The sequence below is a fragment of the Plasmodium relictum genome, assembly GCF_900005765.1.
Source record: "Plasmodium relictum strain SGS1 genome assembly, chromosome: 12".
NCBI classification, from domain to species: domain Eukaryota; phylum Apicomplexa; class Aconoidasida; order Haemosporida; family Plasmodiidae; genus Plasmodium; species Plasmodium relictum.
The window spans coordinates 1,016,299-1,033,639 of NC_041690.1; the positions used below are offsets into that span (position 1 = coordinate 1,016,299).

A 17,341-nucleotide genomic window follows, 5' to 3' on the forward strand; every position below is an offset into this window, starting at 1 on the left:
TTTGGAATAAATAAAAATTATATTAAAAAAAAATAATAAAAAAAAATAAAAATAAAATGTATTTATATAAAATTAAATTATTATGATAACGTAGTAATTTTTTTTTTTAAGAATAATTATTTTTAAAGGAAATATATGAATACACGATTTCTTTTTTTTTCTTTTACTTTTTTTTATTTCCTTATAACTTTTGTATTTATAAAATATAAATTATTAACTAACATTTTATTTGAATTGTTTTTTTTGTATAAAATAAAAAAAAAGAATTATATTAGTATTATTCAAAAAAAAAGAATAATAAAATAATTAAAAACAAAAAAATTACTAATAAATACGAACTTTTATTTATAGTTTTAAAGCATTTACATTATCAGTCTTTGTTTTATGAGACTTTTTTATGAAGTATTATTTAATAAATTAGATAAAAAAAAATTGCCACGTAAAAACAAAATAAAAACATATATTAATGGAAAAAACAACTGAAATATTTATGGAAGAAAAAAATAATATTAAAAAATTTTTATATGTTAATAAATATGACTACAAAAAGGATTTTTTAAGATTTTTTACGAATACAATAAAAAAATATATATATATATTTTAAAATATAAAACAATACATTATTTTATAATGTAGAATGTACAATTAAAAAAAAAAAAAAAAAAATAGAAAGGTATAAATAAATTAAATAAAAAAAATAAGAAAAAAAAATAAGTTACTTTTTGGCTTCATTAATGTTATTTATATTTACAATTTTTTTTTTGGAATTTAAATTGTTATAATCATAAAAATGGTTATTGTAGTTATTTGAATTAAAATTTGAAAAATAATCGTTCTTATTAAATTTAATTCCATTCAATATTTTAGGGTTATATTTATTATATATATTATATGGTTGTGATGTAAAAAAAGAGTTAAATTTTTTATTATTAGTAGTTGCTAAACTAGAATGAAAATTTTGATTAACCCCAATAAATTTGTTAAAAATGTTTTTTTTCATTTTATTATTAATGCTATATTTGTTTGCAACATTCAATGTATTATTTAACTTAAATTTTTGAGCACTATATCCATTGCAAATATTATTTACCATATCATTTGATAGTCTAGTTATATCTTTCGAGTGATTAAAAATATTTAAATGATTATTACCAATGAAATTTTTATTATATTTTGTATTTATACATGAGTGATTATAATTACACTGAATATTAGAATTATGAATAGATAAATTATTAACACCTTTGTTCATTAAACTATTGGCCATATTTAAATTATTACCATTGTTAATACTATTTAAATTATTCATATTATTTATTGTATTAATACTATTTATATTATTAATAATAGTACTATTATTTAAGTTATTCATAGTACTCATATTGTTTAAATTATTAGTGTTATTTAAACTATTAATATTATTTAATTTATAGGCATTGTAGGTATTATTATTTATGTTATTATTAAAAATATTATAATTGATATTATTTGAACTAGTATTTTCATTAACATTGTTGGTATTTTTATAGGATAAGTTTTTAAATTTATAACTCATATTTTTATAAGAAGAATCAGCAAATGTTTTCACTTTTTTATATTTATGTGGACTATAATTTTTTAAAATTTTTTTATAATAATTTTTATAAATATATGGATTATATTTTTTTATATTTTTATTTATATAAATGGTTTTAATGTTTTTGCTTTTTCCATTAAAACAAGTTGCATTATTAACCATTTTGTTAGAATTTTCGTTATTATTATTATTATTTTCTAATAATTGAGTATCTGCAATGTTATATAAATCATTATAATTAATAAAAACATATGGTATTGATGGATTTTTTAGTACATTAAATAATTCCGAACATACGCTTGTACCTAAATTCATATATAAAGCATGTTTTAAATCAACATAAATATCTATATTTTCTTTTAATTGCTCCCTAATATTAGGAAAAATTAATCTTGAATAATAAAATACCTCAGTCTCATTTGAATTTAAGTTGATAATGCAACCAATTATTTTACGATTTTCTAGACATAGCACTGATCCAACACTTAAATTATATTCAAAATTAGTAGAATGAATTATCAATATATCATTTTCTAATTTTATCATTTTACCAATTTTTTCTATTTTTATATTTTCCTTTACACTTTCTGGTGCTCCTATTAGCTTTATTCGATTATACTTGTGATACATATTTTTACTTTCACAAGAATTAAATTCATTTCCTTTTATTGCTTTAGATTCTTCAGACATATGCCCCTCATTTAAGTCTTTTAAAGAGTTTAAATATGTCTTTTCACTGAAGTTTAAATGGGGACTATTTTTTTCATTGTTTATTTCATTTTTAATTTCGTCTTTTATCTCCATTTTTATTTCATCTTCAATTTCATTCTTTATTTCATATCTTATTTCATCTTTAATCTCACTTTTGATTTCATTTTCTACTTCACATTTTATTTCATTTTCTACTTCATATTTTATTTCATTTTCTACTTCATATTTTATTTCATTTTCTATCTCATATTTTATTTCATCTTCCATTTCATATTTTATTTCATCTTCAATTTCATATTTTAATTCATCTTTTATCTCATATTTTATCTCATAATTTATTTCATCTTTGACTTCTTTCTTTATTACATCTTTTATATCATCATTTTCGTCTTCATCCGTATCATTTTTTTCCTCCGCTTTTTTTTCTTCATTATTATATAATTCCTTTTTTATTTGATTATTATTCTTATCATCATCTAATATATTATCATTTGACAAATATGTAGTATAATTTATTGGTTGTTCATTATCAATAGTTTTGAAATTATTATTAGAGGTAACATTTTCTTCTTCAGAATCGTCTGAATCTGAATATTCGTTACTTGAACAATTTCCTTCATAATTATTTTTGTTTATAAAATTCATAGAATTATTGTGTTTCTTCTCAGATTGTTCATCTTGATTTTTATATGCTAAATCATAGTACGCTATTCTTGAAACGAGTAAAAACTCATCAACTTCACTTTTTCCATCAATAATAATTTGCCCTTTATAATTCTGATCTAAATATTGATCGTATTTATCTTCCTCATATTTTTTTTCATTTATTTTATTTTCATTTTCATACATTGAAATTAATTCTTCTGGATTTACATCTTTATACTTTCCATAATTGTTTGATACGGATTCAATAGATTCATTTTCACTTAATACATCATCATTAATTTGATCATTTTTGCTTAAATCTGTTTTTTCATTTTCACTTTCAGATAATGTATAAAAATCATCAAAAAAATTTTGTGTTTCATTGATTTTTAACAAGTTATAATTAGTTGGTTCTTTTACTTTATCTTTAGTTTTTATTTCTTCAGAATCTTCAAAAGATTTTGTTTTATTTATATTTTCACTTTTTATATTATCATTATTATTATAATTATAATTATTACTATTTTCTAAATCCTCATAATCTTCATTATAATTATTAACTTTCTTCTTTATTTCTTCATTTCTTTTTCTTTTTTTTTTTTGTATATCTAAATCTAAAATTATTTCATTATTATTCTTATTTATTACATTTGTCTCATTTAATATAAGAGAGCCTTTATTATTTAATGAATCTTTATTATTATTTTTATATTCTATGTTATTATCATATAAATACAAAGTTTCATTGTTTATTTTATAGTTAATAATTTGATGCAACTTTTCTCCTTTAAGCTCTTTTTCTTTTGTATTTAACATCTTTTAAATAAAAAATATTATACATTAAAAAAATATAATATATTAAAATATAAATAAAAAATAAAAAACTGAAATTACAAGCTTTACTTAATTTTATACTGATAAATAGAAACTTTGTTATTTAATTGATTAAATTTATATTTTTTATAAACAGTTTAAAAATTTTAAAAGTATTTTTTCTTATGTTCAATCATTTTTTTTCTCATAAAACAAATTAAAAAAGTTATAATTTACTTAAAATACCATTTTGTTTTAAAAATAAAATTAAAAATAAAAACATGTTAAAGGAGACCATAAAGTAACATGCTAAAAAAAAAAAAAAAAAGTTCCTTTTTTTATACGTTTGAACTTTTTTTGCGTGCATACACAAGAAAATGTTTTTTTCGACCCTTCTATTTTTAATATTTTGAATTTATAAATAAAAGAATTATTATTATTTTTATTCCTTTTTTATTTACTCTTCCTTTTTTAATATCATTCATTTTTTTCTAAATTTTTTATATTTTTTTCTTATAATTATTTCTTAAACAAATAAACAAGAATATAGTTTAATTTAGAATAAATAAATTATAAAACTAATTTAAGGATTCAATATAAAATAAAAGAATTATATATTTACTGTATTGAAGATTTAACAAATATAATAAACTAATTCTTTTTTTTTCCATTTAATGAGGACTTTTTAATCAATGTAACTAATCTTATTAACATTAATCCATATTTAATTTCGTAAAATAGAGATAATAAAAAAAAAAAAAATTTATATATATAAAAAATATATCATATAAATTTTTAATTTTACAAAATTTTATTAAATTTATTAAATGCACGCTTAAGTATAAATAAGTATAAATTATCATTTATTGAAAAGTGTCATATACTTATTACTTCCTATAAAAAAAAGAAAAAGAAATACGAATGAATTTAAAATTTTGATTTATATAAAAACTATAATAACATACATTATTCACTTTAAAAAATTAAAATAATATATATCTATATAATTTTCATTTTCCATTTCCATATATATATGTCTTTGAAAATGGATTACAAAGTTTTTTTAAAAAGCGTTGAAGATATGGACTATTTGCATAATGTAAAATATATGGAAACAAAAAATCTAGATGATTTTAATTTGAAATCTGCATATTATATATGCAAAGAAATACACGATAAGCAATTAAGTAGTGAAGATGGTTATGTAGTTATAGGCCTATCAGGAGGAAAGACACCTATAGATGTATATAAAAATATGTCATTAATTAAGGACATTGAAATAGATAGAAGTAAATTAATTTTTTTTATTATTGATGAGAGGTATAAAAGTGATGATCACAAATTTAGTAACTATAATAATATAAAGTTTTTATTCGATGATTTAAATATAAATAAAGAAGAACAATTATTTAAACCAGATACAACAAAAAACATTGTTGATTGTATACTAGATTATAATGAGAAAATAAAATTAATGTTAAAGAAATATAAGAAGGTGGACATTGCAATATTAGGAATGGGAAGTGATTTCCATATAGCTAGTTTATTTCCAAATATATTTTATAATATATATTTGAACAATTATCAGAATAGCTATATATATGACGAAAAATCTTTAAAAATATTGAATAGTGATAACTGTAATGATAATTTAAGGTTATTAAATGAATATGTATATTTTACTACCACCAATAAATTTGATGTTAGGAAAAGAATTACCGTGTCATTAGAACTATTATCCAAAGCATCAAGCAAAATTTTTCTATTAAATTCAGCAGAGAAATTGGATTTATGGAAAAATATGCTTTTAAAATCACATATAGAAGCTAATTATAATTTATATCCAGCTGCTTATTTAATTGATACATCTAATACTACTGTAATAACATGTGGTTATGAAAAATATACAAAATCAATTGAAGAAATATATGATTCAAAAAAATCCTTATCTATGCATGTAAGTAACTTGAATAAAAAAGAATTATTAACAATAATTATATTTGGATGTTCAGGAGATTTAGCAAAAAAAAAAATATATCCAGCCTTATTTAAATTGTATTGTAATAATTTACTACCAAAAGATATATTAATCATTGGTTTTGCAAGAACAGTTCAAGATTTTGAAACATTTTTTGATAAAATAGTTATAAACTTAAAAAAGAGCTTACAATGCTATGAGGATTATTCTATGTGTAAAAAAAAAAATCTTTTAGATTCTTTTAAGAGTAGATGTAAGTACTATATTGGAGATTATTCGTGTCCAGAAGATTTTGAAAAATTTAATAAATATTTGAACGAAGCAGAACAGGAAGCTACATTAAATAGTCATGCATATCATTGTAAATCAGAATACTGCGATGATAAAAGAGAAGACGAAAATGAAGAAAAACAAAATATAAATGAAAAAAAATTAGCATCAAATTATTCCTATGTTATAAATAGAATTCTGTATTTGGCTTTACCACCTCATATTTTTGTTAATACATTAAAGAACTATAAGAATTATTGTTTAAATATCAATGGTACAGACAAAATAATATTAGAGAAACCCTTTGGAAATGATTTAGAATCATTTAAAATTTTATCAAAACAAATTTTAGAAAATTTTAACGAACAGTATATATACAGAATTGATCATTATTTAGGAAAAGATATGGTTTCAGGTCTATTAAAGTTAAAATTTACTAATACCTTTTTATTATCTTTAATGAATAGACATTTTATTAAATGCATAAAAATTACATTGAAGGAAACAAAGGGTGTTTATGGAAGAGGTCAATATTTTGATCCATATGGAATTATAAGGGATGTAATGCAAAACCATATGCTACAATTATTAACATTAATAACAATAGATAATGCAATTGATTTAAATGATGAATCTGTTAAGAATGAAAAAATAAAAATATTAAAATCTATTCCTCCTATAAAATTAGAAGACACCATTATAGGTCAATACGTTAAATCAGATACTTGTAAAGAGGAAAATAGAAACGATGAAATATTTGATGAATCAAAAGGAAATCATAGTTATCATGATGATCCTTACATAAAACCAGATTCTATTACTCCTACATTTTGCACCTGTATTTTATATATTAATTCTATTAATTGGTATGGAGTTCCTATAATATTTAAAGCTGGAAAAGGATTAAATAAAGATATATGTGAAATAAGAATTCAATTTCATAATATTATGGGATCTTCTGATGAAAATATGTATAATAATGAGTTTGTAATTATTTTGCAACCTGTTGAAGCAATATATTTAAAAATGATGATAAAAAAAACAGGGTGTGATGATATGGAAGAAGTTCAATTAAATTTAACAGTTAATGATAAAAATAAAAAAATTAATGTTCCAGAAGCATATGAAACATTGTTATTAGAATGTTTTAAAGGTTGTAAAAAAAAATTTATTTCAGATGAAGAATTGTACGAATCATGGAGGATATTTACTCCCTTATTAAATGAATTAAAAGAAAAACAAATAAAACCTTTAAAATATCCATTTGGGCATTCAGGGCCTAAAGAAGTTTTTGATCTTGTTAGAAAATATTATAACTATGGTAAAAACTATACGCAAACACCTGAATTTGTCAGAAAATCTTCTTTTTATGATGATAATTTATTAGATATTAATTGATTCTATCAATACAATTTTTATTTCTTTTTATATATTAGTACGTAAGAATAAGTTCGTAAATTTATGTTAATGTAATTTTAATTGAATTTACTACAATTAAGTACGTATATATATATACAATACAAAAAATTAGTATTTAAATTATTTAAAAAATAAATAAATTTAAAAAAATTATTTAATTATACACTTCATTTAATATACATGCATGTCAATTTATAGCATTTATACAACTATAATTCATCTTTAAAATTTAAAATAAATTATTTATGTTTTAAAACTTTTTATTTCTTATATAATTATTTTAAAAAAAACAAAATAAAGAATATAAATATATTTTTTCAAAATGAATATATTTTTAAATAATTACGGATAACTTAATAATAGGATAGTGCTAATAGCATACCTTTATTCTATAGTTAATATAGCTTTTACTTGTTATATATCTCCTATAAATGAATTATATATTTTAACGATAAATAAATATGTTTATGTCTTAAAAGCTTATATATGCATATCTAAAATTTTTACTTCATTTACTATTTTTTTTTTAATATGATAAATACAAAAAGATTATGCTTATTTGTAGAATGATAAATATTTATGTCATTAATGATGATATTGAAACATTAAAGCAAAAAAGGCAAAAGAAAAAAAAAGAGAAAAAATTATAATTAGTTTTTTAATACTTACAAAGAATATTATATAAAATATTCTTCTACTTTCCTATGCTAATTTTTTTTTTTACTCAGATAAAAATTTACTTTTTTTTTTTTTTTCTTTTCGTCATAATACAAGCACTTTAAATGATGTAAATAAATAATAGATATTTACTTTTTATAAAACTCTAGGTTAATAAAAATTTATTAGAATATTTTATCATTTAAGATTTTAATAATAAATTTTTATTACAAACTTTAGGTGAAAAAAATATTTCTTAATAAGGTTTTTTTTATTTAGAACTCATTTTTGGATATAATAATTGATTTTTATTGTATCAATATATTCTCGAATATAATTAAAAAAATATCATAATACATTATAATATTAATAAAGCATTAAAAAAATAAAATTTTTTGTAATTAAGAAAATTTTTATGTAGAAGAAAATGCTTCCTAAAATTTGATATCTTTAAATAATATATACCTTTTATTTAAAAGTAAAAATAGCTTAAAAAAAAATAATGAAAAGACATTTCTATAATTTGTATATGCTTTTTTTTTTTTTTTTTATAAATATTCTTATTATTTTTTTTCTTCTCCCATTTTTTATCTATTAGATTGTTTATTTTTTTTTTTTAAAGATATTATTGTTCATTAAGTTACAATATTTACTAAAAGAACTTTTTTTTTCTTTTTGATAAAGAAAAAAAAAAAAACTTTCATTTTATAAAAATATATTTTTATGAAATAAATATAAAAAATATTAAATAAAAAGGTAGTTTCATAATATTTACATATATTGCGTATTAATTGTCATTATTTCTCCTTTTTAAAATGTAATCTTATATTCTGTTGGAATATAAAAAAACATAAAAATATAAATAATAAAAAAAATAAATTAAATATATAAATATATATATTAAGTAAATATATTTAAAAACTAAGCCACAGGTTCCTGAACTTCTACAATAGGATCTTGAATTTTCGTGTCTGCATCATTTCTATTTTCTTTTTCCATAGTACACTTAGACTCATTGCATTCTTTTTTTTCTTCTTCATTGTTTTGATTATCTATTTCATCATCATCTTCATCATCATCTTCTTCTTCACTTGAATCATCACCATATGAGCTAGAGTCATCGTCATTCATATTATTCATGTTTGGCATATTTTTAAATTGATCCATTCCACCTAATCCTGAAAAGTTAGCCATATCATCACCGCCCATACCCATATTACCTAATTTACTAAAATCTAAGTCTCCCATTCCTCCCATTCCTCCCATATTTCCTAGTTGACTCATGTCTGGCATACCTCCCATTCCTCCAAAACTATTCATTGCCATGTCATCATATTCAGTTGTTTTATTTTCTTCATCAGTATCAACCCAAGAATTCCAATCGCATTTAATCCAATGTTTTTTTCCATCATTATTTATTGTTTTCCATCTTTCTTTTTCTTTTTTTATTATTTTAAATTTTATATTTCTTTTTGTACTATATTTAGATTCATCAACATTTATTGGTTTTAAAAAATTTAAAGTAAATTCATATTCATTTTTATCTTTAGTAGCATAGAAATATAACTTGTCTTCTTTCAAGTCAATCTTGACATTTTCTATATCTTGTAATTCTATAGTTAAATAAAGGCACTCTTTTTTTTGAGCCCACAAAACTATTGGATATAATCTAAAAAGGAAAAATATATATATATATATATATATAAATATGAAATTTATATAAATGAACATATAAAAATTTTATGTATATTAAAAAAAAATTTATAGTAAATCATAAATGATAAGAAATTAGTTCTTTATGTTGCATTAAGATTATTATTCGAATATATATGTATTCAATAGAATTCTAAAAAAAAGCACGTAGTTATAAAAAGGGATAAGAACGTTATTTAAAGATTAAGCAATATTTTTATAAAATTATGTATACAAAAGTATACAAATTTGTATAATACAAAAAAGTGTAATGTATATATGAAATGTAGATGATATGAACCAATTAGTAAAACAATTTAATAAATTCAAAAAAAAAAAAAAACTTAAGGTAAAATAATAAAAATATAATACAAATTCATATTATTTTATTATATTTTTTTTTTTATTTTAAACTTACGGCATTTTTTAAAAATCTTTATTAAAAATTTTAAATAAAAAAATAAATAGGAAAATTATTAAATATTTTTGGGTTATGATTTAATTTTTAGCTAACTTTTAATTAAAAAAAATTAAAAAGTTATAAATATAAAACTGTTATATATAAATAATTTGTAATAAATATATAATATAAGTATATTTTTTTTAAATAATAATAGTTTATTTTTATTATTTATTTTTTTTATTTTTTTTTTGTATCAATAACAAAAAATTGTAATTTTTATTTCAAAAAAAAAAAAAAAAATGTATTATCTGCATATAGGAATTTCAAGATTCATGTAAATATTCTTAGTAATTCAAATATTTTTTTTTTTTTTATATATAAATAAAAAAAAAATTAAAGAACTTGCATTGGCATGCTCACCATATATAATTTTTTTTTTTTTTCGTATCTTAAAATATAATAGTATGATGCTAATAATTCATACTATAAAAAAAAGTTCATTCTATAAAAGAAAATATTAAAAGCACAAAAATTTCAGATGTCACTATTATATATAATAAGGAAAAAAAAAAAAAAAAAAAATGAGAACAACATATTGAATTATAATTATTAAAAATTGTTATGAGTAGTACTTTATCAAAATAAATTTATATAAATGTTGCATTTTTTTTTTTAACTTCATACTCTACAATGCATATGCTTACGCGAAAAAATAATTTTGCATAAACATATTTATTTATAATGCAATTTTCTTATGAAATCAATGACATATATATATATATATAAACTAAATGAAATATAAATTGTACCGAAATAAAAATATGAAATATTTCGAATTCCTTATTTTATTATTACATGTTTGAGAATTTAATAAAAACATTGACAAATAAACACGGAAACATTTTCTGTATTTTGTAAATTTTTTTTACTTCATAAATTTTTAAGGTGTAATAATTTACGTCTTTTACTAATTTTGCATAACTTGTATTTTTACATAAATATTGATAAAAAAAAAAAAAAAAAAGAACACAAAAGAATTCCAATTTTTTTTATATATATGAACTTTATAGTGATAAATAATTTAAATGGAAAAAAAAAGGAAATTAAAATATTAATTTTTTATAATACATGAATTGAATAAATAAAAAACAAATATTGCAAGTATTGCAAGTTAAAGAATTCCTTATTATCTATTAACAATAAGTTTTTTTTGAAGAAATTGTATAAGATTTGTAGATACTTACGGTTATAAATTATTACATTGATGTAAATAAGATTCTAAAAGTATATTTACTATCGATTTAAAAAATTATAATTTTTTTCCTTTTTATATTTTTAAAAAATTATACCATCAAGCATACAGAAAGAAATACCATATAACTTCTCATGGCTAATTTTGTTAGATTTTAATCTTTTTATATAAGTAATTTTTATCAAAAATTAGTTTTTAAATATGTATGTCATTCTTAATTTTAATTATATTAAAGGAATCATTATATGATTATTAAATTCCGGAAATCCCCTTTTACATGCATACTAAACATTTTTTAATATATCATATATTATTTTTGTGTTAATTTTAAACATATTTATTCGGAATTATTTTTTATTTTATTTTTGTATTGAAAATTATAATAGCATAATCAATTCTAAAAGCAATGAATAAAAATAAATAAAAATCTGAAATAATTTTAATAAAGATTCATCCCAGATTTCGTTCATCTTATAATATTCAATATTACTGTATATTAAAAAAAAAAAAAAAAACAATAATTTCTATATCACAAACTTTTTTTTATATTATTTTTTTTTTTTTTCATTTAGCGTATATACAATATATAAATTACTTCAATTACCTAAATAATATATTCTTATAATTATAATATATTCTTTATGATTAATAAATAAAAATTTACTTTAATTTTTATTATTAATTTATTCTAAATCAAAATTTGCATTTGATAATAAGTTATAAAACTCACAATTAAAGGTCTTATTAAAAATAATAGAAAAAATTATTATGAAAAGATTCTTATCAGTGGATTAAAAAAAAAATATATATATTATTTATAATATACTATTCTTTTAAAATATAAGTAAAATTATTATGAATAAACAATATTACATAAATAAAAAAAGTTAATGTTGAAAGTATATAATTTAACCATTAAAGTAAATAAAAAATGTGAATTTCATTTTGTTAAAAATTTCTCAATAAAAAAAGAGGATACATTAAAGGCTATAAAAATAAATAAGGAAATTTTAAAAAGTAACAATGTTCTTGAAATAATAAAAATAATAAAAGAAAATGAAAGAAAAACAAATATAATTAATCATGTAACATTTTTTCATAGATTAATGCAAATAATAAATAAAAACAGTAAAATATACTTACAAAATAAAAAATATATTGATGCAGAAATAGAAGAAAAAATTAAAGTATTTTTTAAATATTTAAATAATAATAAAGAATTAGAGAAAATAAATAACTATAACAAACGTTTGTTTTCTTCTTTTATATGGTCTTTTAGTAAATATTTTTGCCTTTTAAATGAAAATAGGAATTTAGATATACATAGTAACTTAGACAATTGCAAAAATGAAATCGAAAATACAAATATTTTCCAAAATAACCGAGAAAACAAAAATATATGTAAAGGTAATTATAATAGATGCTATAAAAATATATGTGAATATAATTCATTTCTGAGGTATTGTAATAAATGCAATAAAAGTAAATACATTTCCAATAAATGTGTATGTTGTAAAAATTACATAGAAATATATAAAAAAAAACAAAATACATTTCTTAAAACGAAATATAATGAATTCAACATAAATAAAAATTATATATGTAATATTTCTGATATTAATTTATTGTATCGATATGCAAATATATATTTATCATTTTTAAATCCATCTCGTTATGTTATAGTTATTTGGTCATTAAGTAAACTAAATAAAGATAATAAGGAAACACATGAAAATTATTGGAAAAGAAGCTTAAGTCTTATTGCTTTATTAAAAAAAGAAGAAGTTATAATTTTATTACACTCCTATTCTTATGTTAACTTTTCAAATTTCTACTTTTATATTAAAATAAAAGATTTTATTATAGAAAAAAAAATACATATAAGATTAATTAATGAAAAAAATTATGAATCTATAATAAATATGTTGTTAGCATATTCTAATCAAAATATTTTTTTTTCTGATTTATTCGAAAGTACAATAAATTATATTCTGAAAACAAAAAATTTTTTTAATTCATTAAAAAATAAAGAACTCTTAACAATTTTATTTTGTATATGCAAATGTCCATTTTTATATATACATAATGAAAATAAGTTTAATATGCTTAAAAAAAGTGCATTCAGAAAAAATATCCTTTTATATGAATTATTAAAAAAAAAAATCATGAAAAGGTGTAATAAACATAATTTTGTAGAAAATGTCTCAATTTACAAAAGCATTTCTTCTGTTAATAAAGAAACAACTGAAATAAAAACTAGTAATATTTTCACTTTGGAAAATTTGATTATAACTATTTGGTCTTTAAGTCTTAAATATATTTATTCAGCAAAATTGCTTTTATATAGTTTCATTAAGATGAATAATTTAATAAAAAATGAAAGTTTCATTTATAATTATTATCATATATTAACTAATTTTTATTTATCTTTTTTATCATTTGTGCTAGATGGTGAAACTCAGATTAATTTGTATTTTAATAGGGAAGAAAAAAATTCTTTAAATATCTTAAATGAAAATATGAACATTTTTATGAGGAATTTTGATATATTAAAAAAGTCGATAAACATGAGCCAACGAAAAAATAACATTGAAATTTCTAATATGCAAAAAGATATTTTTTTTTTAGTAAAAAATTTGGACTGGTCTAAAAATGTAATAACGATATTAGAACATAAAAATCCTTTGCAAATATCTATAGATATTTTGTTATTTAAAAAAATATATTTCAAAAATGATTTCAATAACGTTGAAAAATTTGAGATACAAAAAATTATAAATAATAAGAGAGATAAAGAATACAAATGCATGGATAATTTTGAAAACCCTAATATTAGTAAGAACAAAAGTAATAGCAGTTGCAATATTGACTTTAGGAAAAATAAGAATATAAATAGCATTCCTTTTTTTTTTTTTTTAAATATTAAAAATTATTTCTCAATAGGTTTCCATAAAAAAACCAATAAGAATGGGGAAACCTCTGAAAACTTACATAAACAAGACATTATTGCATATTCACCAAAGAAAACATATTTATGTATGGATGATAATAAGGATAATGATATAATAATTAATCTATATAAGTATATTGAAAGAATGAAAAATTTTAATTTGAAAAATACTTCCAATGAATTAAAAGAAATATATAAAGATTTGATCTCTTTTTTCAATATCTATTTTAAATATATTAGCAAAAATGATGTAATAAGCTTTTTTTATAAATTTTCGTCTTTCTTTACATTATTTTATAATATAAAATATGATATAAATTTAAATGAATTATTTAAAATTTTTTCTTTTTATCATAATTTTACTTTTTCCAATTTTAAGAAAAAGGAGAAAATTGTATATTTATTTATTGATACAGCATGGACATATTTCAGATATATGAAGTATATAATGTTTATATCAAAAGAAATAAATACTAATAAAATATTATTGAAAGAATTAGGTGGGACTAAATTATATTTATATGAGGAATTAAATATAGTAATGAAAGTGTTTAATATAATAAAAAAAAAAATAATAGAAGAAAATATAATAAATGAAATATCCTCAAAAAATATGACTTTATTAATTTCAATTTTTTTATATGTTAAAAACTCCGATGATATAATAAACTATTTAAAAAGAAACAACTTTAATAATATCGTATTTTCTATAAAAGATATTATATACATATTAAGTGCTTTATCTAAATGTGAAAACACATTTGATATTGAGAATTCTTTTTGTAAGAAATTTATTGAAAATATAGAAAAATGCGGGGTAAAGGATCTTGTAGAATTTACTTATTTATGTGCAGAACTAAAAATTAATAATAAATTTATAAGTAATAGTATAGTTAATAAAATTAATTCTGATGTTTACCTTAAAATAGAAATAGAAGAAAAGGATTCTAAACAAAATATGAAAAGTAACCATTTGGATAAAATAATAGATAAATCTTCTAACTATTGTACTCTCAAATTTATTTATACTTTTCAACAGGAGCAGTTAGCCTTTTTTATTAGAAATTGTTATAGAATGCACTGTTTTGATGTGAGATTTTTTGATTTATTATGTGATATAACGTTAAAAAAATATAAGGAGTTCAATATAGAATGCTTATGCATTGTTTTACCATGTTTTGCTCGTATATATTGTCTTCATAAATCTGAAGACAGTTATTTTGCAGAGAAAAATGGAAAGAAAAAAATGAAAAGAAAAATAAAAGTCAAAAATGAATATAATGATTTTTTAGAAAAAAAAATAACCAATTGCAAGTATAATGTACCACAATCATTAAAAAAATTAATAAAATATTCAGAAAAAAAAATTATATCGAATAAAAATATAAACTTTTATAATTTATGTTATTATATGGAAACTATTACATTACTGAAAATTGAAAATAAGAAATTGTACAATTTATCTATAGAAGAAACATTAAAAAAAATTCAAAATTCTTCATATAATGAAAAAGAAGTGAAGTTGCTTGGAAAAATTTTATGGTGTTTATCTTATTATCATAAAACAGAGTTTTTATTTTCAATTAAAATAATTAATTTTATTTTAGAAAATAAGATATATGAGATTATAATACCTGAAAATTTCATATCTATTTTCTCTTATTTTATAAAATCAAGGGTATATAATAAAAAACTATTTCATAGTATGGGTGAAACTATTTTACTAAACATTTCTTTAAATGACTATTTTTCGCTAGGTAAAAAGAAAAAGAAATTTTTTAAGTTAAATGTAATTACTGAATTATATGCTACAATGTCTTGGGCATATGCTTTTACCTTTTATGATAATATGAACATAACAAAGAAAGAAAAAGAAGAAAACAAAGCAAATATCAGTAATGATATCATTGAAAATGATTTAAAGTTTATTGAAAGAATCTACATTCACATTTTTAATGAAATAAAAATTTTACAAAATTTTCAAAATATTTCATTTTTATTATTAGCTAGATTTTTCTGGGGAATTTCTATTGTAAATTTAATAAATCAAAATTTTTTAAATTTTTTAAATGAATATAAATGGAACGATATAAAAATTGTTGAGCAAAATGATATGCATTTGCATATGATATTTATATTATGGTTAAGAATAAAATATGGTTATCCAAATTTGGAAATTTCCAAGAATTTTCTTCAATTTAAAGATAAAATTATCCTTCTTTTTGAAAAAAAAAAAATTTCAAAAACAAATACTATTAAAAATAATAATATATCTAAGTTTCATCAACAGGTATCTCAAATCCTAGATAGATTCAATGTAAAATATGAGAATGAACACATAACAGAAGATTTTTTATCTATTGATATAATAATAAAAAATGAAAACTTTCAAGATAAAATAGCTATTGAGGTAGATGGTCCATCTCATCATTTATTGCTTTTGGATGAAATTAGTAATAGCAACTTACAGAATATAAAAAAGTAAAAATAACAAAATTAAATTAAATAAAAACTATTAAAAAAAAAAAAATTAAATAACAAAAAGGAAACATTTAATAGAGCAATTATTAAAAATGTTATATTTTTTGAGTTTCCTACATAATAAAAGTAATTTTTATATTTAACGAATATATCCCTTTTTTTTTTTTTTTTTTATTTTATACTTTCAGGGAGTATATTATATGTGGAACCACTTATTTTAAAAGTTGGTTATTGCAGAAAAGTGGTTGGATTGTTATTCACATCCCTTCGTATAAATGGAATAAACTAAATAACGAAGATAAAAATAATTATATAATTCGAAAATTATCAAGTTCTAGTAAATATATGAAGGATCATTTTGAGAAATATACATGATATATAAATTTTAACTATCTTCCATAAAGATATATTAAAAAAAAGAAAAAGACAAAACAAAAAAAAAAAGAATATAAGAAGGCATATTTTAAAAATTACATATTTAGTTTTCGTTTGAT

The 17,341-nt window shown here is 18.5% G+C and overlaps 4 protein-coding genes across 4 annotated transcripts; 2 read left to right on the forward strand and 2 right to left on the reverse strand.

Moving 5' to 3' along the window:
* Positions 1–715: 715 nt before the first annotated feature.
* Positions 716–3,748, reverse strand: PRELSG_1227100 (conserved Plasmodium protein, unknown function; the record flags this gene model as incomplete). The annotated part of the gene is made up of 1 exon (XM_028678060.1): positions 716–3,748. One exon carries the CDS (start codon positions 3,746–3,748, stop codon positions 716–718), a length of 3,033 nt encoding a protein of 1,010 aa, XP_028534387.1.
* Positions 3,749–4,790: 1,042 nt separating this feature from the next.
* G6PDH (glucose-6-phosphate dehydrogenase-6-phosphogluconolactonase, putative) lies at positions 4,791–7,391 on the forward strand (the record flags this gene model as incomplete). Its single annotated transcript, XM_028678061.1, has 1 exon — positions 4,791–7,391. The coding sequence occupies one exon, from the start codon at positions 4,791–4,793 to the stop codon at positions 7,389–7,391; it is 2,601 nt and encodes an 866-aa protein (XP_028534388.1).
* Positions 7,392–8,990: 1,599 nt separating this feature from the next.
* On the reverse strand, positions 8,991–10,184 carry P23 (co-chaperone p23, putative; the record flags this gene model as incomplete). Its single annotated transcript, XM_028678062.1, has 2 exons — positions 8,991–9,738; positions 10,180–10,184. 2 exons carry the CDS (start codon positions 10,182–10,184, stop codon positions 8,991–8,993), a joined length of 753 nt encoding a protein of 250 aa, XP_028534389.1.
* A 2,122-nt stretch (positions 10,185–12,306) lies between these two features.
* Positions 12,307–17,222, forward strand: PRELSG_1227400 (RAP protein, putative; the record flags this gene model as incomplete). The annotated part of the gene is made up of 2 exons (XM_028678063.1): positions 12,307–16,847; positions 17,036–17,222. 2 exons carry the CDS (start codon positions 12,307–12,309, stop codon positions 17,220–17,222), a joined length of 4,728 nt encoding a protein of 1,575 aa, XP_028534390.1.
* Between the last annotated feature and the right edge of the window lie 119 nt (positions 17,223–17,341).